Here is a 10,394-nt window from a genome sequence, read left to right on the forward strand (position 1 = left end):
ACCTAGAAAACTGCAGCTGACCCTCCAGCTGCTGCTGTGAGCAAAGGATCTCTTGTAGCCCCGGCAAAACGGAGCACAGCCCTAAGCTCAGAGCTGGCCACCAGCCCAGCGTCTGCCTGCTGTGCCCGCAGCCCTGCCGAGAGGGCAGCTGCCGGTCCCGCTCACGCACGAGCAGCGGGAACGGCTCGACAAAGCTGTAGGAAGTGGGAATGCAAGCTGGAAACCACATCCCAACAAACGAGCTCGATCGACTCCTGCTGTTGGCTGGGGCTCAGGATGGGGCACGGAGGGAAGAATCCTGACTTCTGCAGGCCCCCGGAGGCATCGAGGCCAACGGGGCAGGGTCGGGGCTGGGTCTGTCTGCCCAGGCAGGAGGGGAAGGATCCATCCCATGAGGGGCACGGACTGGGCACATGGTGCCACTGGCGTTACCCAGCCCAGGACAGCTCTGCAGGAGACTTATGGATAACTGCATGGGACAGAGGGGGAACCTCTCCCTGTAGGACAATGGTTTTCACTGCTTGAAAACCAGAAGGGAGGCAGCTCGGTGTCAGCACACCATCCTACCCCACGTATGGAAAGAAAAATCTGTATAAGGACCAAAAAAATGACAATTTTGGCAGTCTAAAAATACTCAGGGAGGGCATAAATGAAAGCCAAGACCCAGACCTACCTCCCACGTCCAAGTCCACTTTATAGTTGATGGAGTGGGTTCGTATCGTACCCAGCGTGTGCTCCCAAACGCGATTGCCGTATCTCAGACCATCCCCATGAAGAAAGGATGAGCTTGCATACCCTGTGGCCTGGACCTTGCCTTCAATGGCCCCGCTCTGGTAGAAGATGAAGTCCCACACGTAGTCGTGGTTTCCCATGGTCGCGATGGACCGAACAACCAGAGCAGAGTTGACCAGTCCCCCATAGTAAAATGACTGTAGGTTGGAGTAGTGGCGCCTCAGAGGGGAGCCCAGGTTCTGCTCAAAAATGCAGAGGGAAGCCTTTCTCTTGCTGGGGCTCAGGGTCTCAGACAGGGAGTATGTGTCGACGTAGGTGGCCGAGTACGGGCAGTCAACCCCTCGCACCAAGGGGGAGGTGTGGCGCCCGATGCCAAAGCTCCCATCCATGTACCGCGTTGACATCCCGCCAGGGCAGTTGGAGCCGTACACTGACAACGCCTCTTGGACGCTGATTTCATAGGCAACCCTCTCCCCCTTGTGTCGGATGTCAAACAGGCGCAGGCCCGTGTTCACGCTCATCCCAAAGGCAAAGCTCCAGGCCTGGAAGAGGACGTGGTTGTTCCTGACGCTGTAGCGGGGACCCTGAGGCTCGTACTGCAAGGGGAACAGCGTGGCTGCAGGCGCTCGGGGCTTCATGGACGAGAAGTCCCCATCCTGCGGCGCTTTCCTCACCTTCTCCACGCTGATGCGACCCTGCACGTAGGCGCTCTCCAGCTGAGCCATGTCCCTGTAGTACTGCCCGTTGTAGAAGACCCTGCTCACCGCCCACCGGGAGACGTCCAGGCTGCTGTGGTCCACCAGCACCTCCAGCCCCACCGGGTGCAAGAAGAACCCGCTCACATTCTGAAACACGATGAACCAGGACTTACGGTCTCCAGACTGAAACCCATGAGGAGCTGTGGTCTGAAACGCCACGTTGGTGCCGTCGTACTCAAACACTTCTTTCAGGAAGGTCGGGGCTGCAGCAAATGCCACCGTCTCCAAGAATGCTCCCACCTGCGCATACTCACTGCCCAGCATCGGTCTGCGGTGGTATGGCACCTTCCCCCCGTATTTCTGCACCGTGACGTCCCGGTGATACACTGGCATCGGCAGGGGGCCCCCCCCGGACCCCGTGGAGGGTCGCGAGGCGTCAACCAGCTGCACCCCAAGGTTTCCCTGCAGGTACCGCACCACTTGCACCATCTCTTCGGGTGTCAGATCGGCAAAGACCAGGCTCTGGCTCGTGGATCCTGCCTTCTCCACAATGCGGGGCTGGGATTCACAGCTGGGTGATCGCCTCCCCCTGCTCAGCAGCATGCAGGAGAGAATGAAGATTGTCACCGCAGCCCCAACCAGGAGAACATAGGGCAGTTTGGGGTTCATCTCTCCGAGTGCAGAGACAGTGCGCAGGGTTTGGCTGCAGCGTCCAGAAGACGTCCCTTGCCTGCAGACCAGGCTTTTATCTCATTTGCCGACTGTAGGCGTGTAAAGGTGTCGCTCGTGAGGTGGGGAGGGAGCCTGGAGCTCGCATGGGACTCCAAGAGGAGATCACAGGCCCCAGCCAGTCCAGCCTGTTTCCTCCCTGCCCCAGACGCTCCAAGGAAGCCACCTGGGGAGCCGGTGCCTGACTCACTCCCCAAACTACTGATGGGTTTCTCCGCTGCAGGGTGACACCGTGAAGGGCCCTGGCCTCCTTCTGCCCAAGGGGCCTTTGCTTCTCCCAGCGTCTCCCAGGACACCCCATCCTGTCTCATGTGAGAGCGCAGCAATGCCGCGGGGGCAGGCTCAGCCGGCCCCGCTCCTTCCACACCCCGGTGCCCCGCTCCCCTGAAGGGCCGGTCTAGGCTGGTGCTCCAGGAAAGCCCAAGACCCGCCGGCTCCCCAGCACCTCCATGTTCCTGTTCTCCCTGTCGCCATTCTTTGTCGCCTCCAAATCCCTCCCAACCCTGAGGGAAGGGACCTGGCAGCCCCAGCCTGGCCGAGATGAGAGGAAGCTCCCTGGCAAGAACAGGCAGCGCTCGCCAAAGCCCTGGCAGCAACCGCAAGCGAGAGGCAGCACCTGGAACGGCTGCACCAGGAAAAGCAGAGGCTGCAGGATGACCAACCAGACACGTCTGTCCCCGTTCAGCCATCCCAACCCCACTCCAGCATAGAGGATCCTTGGGGAAGAGCTGTCACGGACAGATATGGTTACTGTCAGGAGGCTGTTGAGTGCTCCTGACCGCACGACGGACCGTCCCTGGCCAGGAGAGCAGCATCAGGGGGCCAGGGCACCGGGGTCACCCCACCACAGAGCAAGGTGGCTGCTCCTGCAGGGCCACCAGCTTCAGCAAGGCTGGCCCCACTGCGTCCAGCCCCATGCAAAGCGGCAGCGACACGTCACCGACAGCCGAGGACAGCGTTCCGGAGATCGTGGCCACTTCATGCCCTTCTGGTGGAGACAGTTTGAGGCACAGGCAGGAGGGGCTGGGCAGGGGCTGAAACCACTACAGCACTGGATCAATTTACTACTCTTGGCGACCGTGTTAATTTAGGAACTTCTGTTTCCATTCTCACTTCCAGCCAGGAAATAATCAGCCTTTTTCCCTGCATGTCCCACACCAGCCTCAGATCAGGATCCAGGAAACCCATGTGGGAGATGACCCATTCTTGCTGTGCTGCAGTTTTGCCTTCCCTGTGCTCGGAAGGGGAGGGATCCTGCAGGGCACCTCTCGAGCTCCCCTCCCTCGCCAAGGGGAACAAGTCTGGGATTTTACAGAACTCTTCTCAAGAGCATTTTGCAGCAGCCAGGGCTTTAGGGGCTGTAAGCAGAGCAGCGAAATGAGGGGCACAGCAATCACGGAAAAGGAGCTTGCCACCACGCAGGAACTGTATTTTAGCACATTTGTAAGCCTTGCTTATGGGAAGGGAACCAGTATTAGCCCTGTTTTCAACTGAGATGGCAGCAGCAGCACCTTTCAAGGCCACACAAACTACTGTATCGCAGACAGGTACAAGAGAGGACACGTGCCGGGACTGAATGCTTGCACTGGAGTCAGCTACAGCTTGACGTACGTAGTTCTCCAATTACCCCCTGCAATCCAGGAGACGGCATGGGTTACCGGAGCTGCATTCCTCCTCGGACTGGTACAGATGCAATCTACTGCCTACCAGTGATCTCTTTGGCCCTGTGCAGATGTAGAACATTTTTTTCCCCCTACCTTTTACAGGAACAGGTTTCAATAGCAGACACCTAATGCTGCCAGTCCAGCACTACCACTGCCCTTGCACCTTCCCAGGCTGCAGTTACTGGAATGGCCTTTAAGGGGAAGCAAAGCTGTCCTTTCAGGCTGAGCATCCTTGCGTCTCCGAGGGTGGATGCCAGCACTTCACTGTTCAGCTTGCCAGCCAGACAGTGCAGAAAGAGCTGCTCCTGGACTCAAATAACCCTCCTCGGGGATCCGCTGCCAAAAAACGTGACACTGTGCAGGAATTCACTGGCTCACTGCAGTGGCTTTGCAGCCCGACACTCAGGATCCAACTTACAAGCGTTTCCTCAAAAGAGAAGCGGAGATAGAGCTGCACAAGCTCAACCCTGCAGAGCACTAGTCCAGCTGCCCTGCTTTACGCTGGGCAGCCCAGATACAAAAAGGACTTTCCCAAGTTCCCAGGAGTGCCAGGAGCAGCATCAGGCGTAGCAAGAGCAGGCTCACGCCGTCAGCCCTGCAGACAGGGCTGTGTCTCCCTGTCTGCCTGGCCATGCCTATGGCAACACTCGCCGTGCCAGACATGAGGCCTCAAGGAAACACAAACATTTCTCAGCTGCTACCTTTCATACTTTCCCTGGGCTGAACACAGAGCTCCCAGACAATTCACACTGCCTTCAACTCCGTGACCTTGACACAACACTTTTATACATAGAAAAATAATTTTGCAGTGGAAGAAGAGGTTAGGAGAGTGAAAAAGCAGAGCTCTGATGTCAATTATTAGGGATTCTACAGCGTAGGAGACAATTACCCCAAAGCTCTGGGGTTTACCAGTATAATGGCAGACATTAAAGGAAGATGCAGACCTACCTCCCACGTCCAAGTCCACCTTATAGTTGATGGAATGGGTGTGTACCGTACCCAGCGTGTGCTCCCAAATGCGATTGCCGTATCTCAGACCATCCCCATGAAGAAAGGATGAGCTTGCATACCCCGTGGCCTGGACCTTGCCTTCAATGGCCCCGCTCTGGTAGAAGATGAAGTCCCACACGTAGTCATAGTTGCCCACGGTCACAATGGACCGAACAACCAGAGCAGAGTTGACCAGTCCCCCATAGTAAAGCGACTGCAGGTTGGAGTAGTGGCGCCTCAGAGGGGAGCCCAGGTTCTGCTCAAAAATGCAGAGGGCATTTTTACTAGTTCTAGAGACCTGGGAATGAGCAAGGTAGTGAACATCCAAGTACGTCGCTAAATAGGGGCAGTCAACCCCTCGCACCAAGGGGGAGGTGAGGCGCCCGATGCCAAAGCTCCCATCCATGTACCGCGTTGACATCCCGCCAGGGCAGTTGGAGCCGTACACTGACAACGCCTCTTGGACGCTGATTTCATAGGCAACCCTCTCCCCCTTGTGTCGGATGTCAAACAGGCGCAGGCCCGTGTTCACGCTCATCCCAAAGGCAAAGCTCCAGGCCTGGAAGAGGACGTGGTTGTTCCTGACGCTGTAGCGGGGACCCTGAGGCTCGTACTGCAAGGGGAACAGCGTGGCTGCAGGCGCTCGGGGCTTCATGGACGAGAAGTCCCCATCCTGCGGCGCTTTCCTCACCTTCTCCACGCTGATGCGACCCTGCACGTAGGCGCTCTCCAGCTGATCCATGTCCCTGTAGTACTGCCCGTTGTAGAAGACCCTGCTCACCGCCCACCGGGAGACGTCCAGGCTGCTGTGGTCCACCAGCACCTCCAGCCCCACCGGGTGCAAGAAGAACCCGCTCACATTCTGAAACATTACGAACCAGGTGATCCGATCTCCAGAGTGGAATCCACGGGGAGCGGCTGTCATGGCCGCTAGGCTGGCTCCATCGTACTCCATTACTTGACGCATGAATGATGGAGCTGCAGGGAACACTTGGTTTTTTAAAAACCCTGCGATCTGTTTGTATTCAACAGTCAGGGTTGGTCTGCGGTGGTACGGCACCTTCCCCCCGTATTTCTGCACCGTGACGTCCCGGTGATACACTGGCATCGGCAGCGGACCCACCACATACTCAGTGACGTTGGGGTCTGCCTGGTTCCCAAAGTAGACCACAGCCAGCGCCTCCCGCGCGGGGCGAGCCCCCCCACCATCCAGGAACCGCAGCACCTCTGCCTTAGCAGGGACCTGCACGTCGACGGAGGCGATGCAGTTGTCGGAGGGCTTTGCACGCGAGGCGTCAACCAGCTGCACCCCAAGGTTTCCCTGCAGGTACCGCACCACTTGCACCATCTCTTCGGGTGTCAGATCGGCAAAGACCAGGCTCTGGCCGTCATCGGTGTCCTCCTGCTGAGGGGGCTGGTGCTGGCAGGTGCTGGGGGCCCGTCCTCTGGTCAGCAACACACAGACTAAAGCAAAGATCGTGGCTAAAGCCAGCACGAGCAGGATGAGCACGGTTTTCATGTGCATGCTGCTGCTGGTCCCAAGGCATTCACAGCAGCTTTCAGAGCAGGGTTTCTAGCTGCTGCCTCTGACAGTTTACGCTGCACTGGATGGATTAGCAAGGAAAGTACAAAAGACTGGGAGAGGCTAGGGGAGGAGATCTGAAATTCGTGGTGACCAGAAAGGGCAGATCTCCTCTCAGCTACAGCTTTCTCTGCCCTCTTCCACAAGTAGTCGTGCCCTGAAAGAGCTAGTGGAGATGCAGGGTCAGTGACTCAGACAAGTTGCACATAATTCTGTTACTTTTTCAGTCCAGCCTGGCTTCCTGAGGCTGCCTGTAAAAACGAAGATCCTGTAGTCAGCCTGAGGTGGCTGGGACCACTGTGAGGCTCTGACAAGCCAGGAATTGTTGCCATGCCGTAGAATTTCACCTTTTTGCAACTCACCGAATTTCCTTGTTTATCAGGCTGCTTCCTTGTAAACATTCTCCCTGGCAGCATGATTCCAAGCTTGGAGTTACTTATTATTTTATTTTTTTAAAATCTTCCACGTGGAAGCCTTTGCTGAAAACACATCCATCTGCATAGCAGTAGAAAAACTTCGGCAGGCATGGAGAGATGTAGTTCAAGAGGAGATTCAGACCCCAATGCACTGTGAACAACCAGCTCCTAGTTTGCACCTTTAAGCAGCTACGAACTAATTAATCCCCCAAGCATCCCACCGAAACAAGATCACGCAGCTTTTGTCTCTGTCTTCGATTCAAAGATAAACCAAGGTGCAGCTTCCGAGAAGTTCCCTCAAGGACAAAACCACCCCCAACCTGCGGCATCCAAGGAAACAGCTGATTGCTGTGCTGCCAGGCTACCACTGCCCAGGCTGAGCGGCCACCTCCAGGTTTTCCACTAAAGGTTGTGACAACTGCCCGCTGCCATCCACAGAATCACAGAATCGCAAGGGTTGGAAGGGACCCTGGGAGATGACCCAGTCCAACCCTCCTGCTCAAGCAGGCTCACCCAGAGCAGGGTACACAGGACATCATCCAGGTGGGCTTTGAATATCTCCAAAGAAGGAGACTCCACAGCCCCCCTGGGCAGCCTGTGCCAGGGCTTAGTCACCCTCAAAGTAAAGAGGTTCTTCCTCATACTCAACTGAAACCTCTTCTGCTTCAGTTTGTGCCAATTGTCCCTTGTCCTGGTGCTGAGCACCACTGAGAAGCTGCCTCTGCTGGTCTTGCAGCACTGTTGAAAGGCCCCAGCAGAGTTGGTGCTCCATCCTACCACGCAGCAGATGTTTGGAGTAGACAAGACACCGCTTTAGCTACAATCCCTGCCTGTCCCTGAGCTGGTGCTCAGAAGCACAAGGCATCCAAGAGATCCAGAGCTGGAGTTTCAACCCAACATTTCCACTCCTGCTGCCAGCCTCACCTCACCTCACCCTGGCCTTCTCTTCCTCCTCCCGTCAGAGTTTCCTGGTGGGAGACAGCCCCCCCCAGCCTCAGCACTGCCTCCAGTTCTTCCTCTGTGGCAGATCTTGCTCTGGACTCAGCCCCTCCGCCATCCTCCAGCCGCGCTTACCAGACACCACACTGGTAGGCAGAAGGCCACGTTGCCATAGGACACACTCCATTATCCTCACCACCACCGGCAGCCTCAGCCTTCTTTAGCTCAGGCTGCAGCTGTGCCCGTAAGGGACACGCACGTCCACTCCATGCCAGCACACGTCATCTCTGCCCCACTGGTTGTCACGCCTGCAGAGCCACAGCAGTCAATTCACGTGGCCGCTGTGCCAGAAGAAGGGCTCACTCTGCAGCACAGACACAAGCAATGGGGAGAGGCAGGATACTTGAGAGGAGAGCGTTGGCTACATGGGATGCAACAGCTACAGGTTTCAGGGTACCCCGCTCTCCTTGACTTTCAACTGGCCTCCAGTGGCAGAATCTGATGCCTCTGAGTAGCCCCAAATTAAGCAAAGAAGCGCTGACTTCCAAGTCAGTCTTTCAATCCATGAAGTCAACAAGGCTTCAAGGATTACTTGGAGTTAGGCTTGAAAGAAAAATTCCCTTTTGGTCTCAGCTTAGAACATGGTATCCATTTCACTCAGAGCGTGGAGAGGAAGCGATGCTGCCCCAGTTAAGGTTTAGAGCAGAGCCAGGACATACCTCCTGCCTCCCAGGAATTCAACAAGCGTTCTGCTGCATCGCGCACGTACGCAGCTGAGCTGAGACTGCTGCACGAACCTCTGAGGCTGCATGCACAATGCTCACGTTGCAATTTCCTTAAAGAAGTACAAAAAGAGCAGTTCTCTCCGTTTTGACTTCGCCGCTTGGGTTTGCATCCCAAGTCCCTAAAAGTCAAGGCACAGGCTGCAATTACAGACGGTCATTTTCTAAGCAGCACAGCAGTAGTTTAAGAGAACTGGACAAACTCCACAGGCCTTGCTGCCCCACAAATCACAACTCAACCCCACAGCTTGCTTGGAGATGTCTGAAAATAAAGTGTGGGAACACTCTTCTGTGTTGCGTGTTTGGGAAAAGGAAAAAAAAAAAAAAAAAAAAAAGAGAAACCCTAACCTGTAATGACATCCCCATGACAAACCAACCCACAGCACACACCCCAGGTCTGCAGGATGCAGATGACACACAGGAAGCTTTCTGTGCCGCCTCTGCCCCGCTACAGGATATGTGCCATGGATACCATGTCTAATGCCCCGTTATTTAATATTGTCCATTTCTGCTGTACTTTTCAAGCTGAGGACTTTTAAAGCCTATTACAAGCAACACAAGAATCGGCCTGCACTTTCTGGGAGCTCTGTTTCAGAATAAACAGAACAGCCCTAAATCCATCTCCATCTTGCAGTAGAAATTTCAGGAAGTAGAGTAATTAACTGAGCCTGCAGAGCCAGGAAACCTGTGTCAATACCTTACTGATGGAAAGCGATCAGGGATCTTGAAAGGTCACACGTACCACTGCATTGCTCGTGCACCTTCTCCAAAAGAAGCCTGAAGCAGCTTAAAGTTAACCTAGAATTTAAAAAATTACATGTCTCACTAACAGCAGCATAACTTGTTTATGACCTGTTTGGTGCACATACCTCTTCCCACAACTCAGCTCCCCAGTCCCAGTAGCCCACCACTCTGTCCCACATCTAATATGGGGAATTCGCATCCTACCGATGCTTATTTTGGCTATATGGTTGCTTTTAGGTACTGCTCATCAGTACATCTTAAATTGCCCACACCTCCCAAACAAAGCGAGGAGGAGAGGAGTTTGCTGTTTTGCGCTCACACAGAAAGGTAGAAGCGGCAAAAAATAGCCTCTGAAATTTATAGAAACCCAAACCAGAGACAAACAGCTTTTGGCTCAGGGAAACTCAGAGTCAGTGACTGCCAGACAGCTGGGTAAAGAACACAGTGCAGAAAACCCCTTGCCAACTCTTAAGCATACACCAAGCCAGACCTCAGACTTTGGAAAACTCCCATTCCCATTCTCTCATCTCATAGGGTCAGCTTGTGTAAAACAGAGGAGAAATTGCTTGACCCTTACTCATGCTGGCTGCGTTTCTGGCAGTGTTTGCGTCTGCACACAACTGCTGTGCCTTTATTCTCCTCTCAAAGTTTTAACAGTCGCTGCATACAAGCCGGGATGTCTCAGGAACCTGTGAATTAGAGCCCTGATGGCACGCCGCCACTTCTCCCGGCGAGCAAAGCAGAAACCACTGCACTGAGACTGAGGGGTGAAGATCACGGAGAGCAAACCCTCCCCTGCTCCCGTGGATGAACCGCGCTCCCTGCCAACACCCACCAAGACAACTGTCATGGAGGCTCCATCCTTCCCCAGGACTGCTGGCACAGGCCTCCAGGAGTTTGGTTTCTTCCGGCTGTGGTGAGGAGCCCCTTGTGCTGCACCACATCGAGTCCTGCCAGCAACAGTCCTTCCTTTGAGCTCTGGCTCCAGCCGCCTCGGCCCCCAGTGACCTGCTTCCAGCTCAACTCCCACCTTCCCCAGCGCGGCTCGGGCACCAGCAGGACTTTCCCACACCGCAGGAAGCACCATGGGGCAGGCGGCCCCGCAGGAGGCAGGAAGC

The 10,394-nt window shown here is 55.3% G+C and overlaps 2 protein-coding genes across 5 annotated transcripts in view; both read right to left on the bottom strand.

Moving 5' to 3' along the window:
• Window positions 1-7,296, bottom strand: part of LOC104134738 (membrane primary amine oxidase-like) — a 9,834-nt gene extending 2,538 nt beyond the window's left edge. The window contains exons 1-2 of one of the 4 annotated variants that reach the window (XM_035903368.1): window positions 6,758-7,296; window positions 4,772-6,646 (exon numbers count right to left, since the gene is read on the bottom strand). In XM_035903368.1, the coding sequence (XP_035759261.1) occupies window positions 4,772-6,338 (1,567 nt within the window). In that variant the 5' untranslated portion in view covers window positions 6,339-6,646; window positions 6,758-7,296. Of the gene's footprint in view, window positions 1-673; window positions 4,512-4,771; window positions 6,647-6,757 lie in introns of those variants that run through there. The other 3 variants (XM_035903378.1, XM_009648322.2, XM_035903373.1) reach the window with 3 other exon arrangements.
• PSME3 (proteasome activator subunit 3) overlaps window positions 1-10,394 on the bottom strand; it is an 18,290-nt gene that overhangs the window by 1,121 nt on the left and 6,775 nt on the right. The gene's annotated exons all lie outside the window — the stretch shown is intronic.

Source organism: Egretta garzetta, unplaced genomic scaffold, assembly GCF_000687185.1.
Source record: "Egretta garzetta isolate BGI_Z169 unplaced genomic scaffold, ASM68718v1 scaffold100, whole genome shotgun sequence".
NCBI classification, from domain to species: domain Eukaryota; kingdom Metazoa; phylum Chordata; class Aves; order Pelecaniformes; family Ardeidae; genus Egretta; species Egretta garzetta.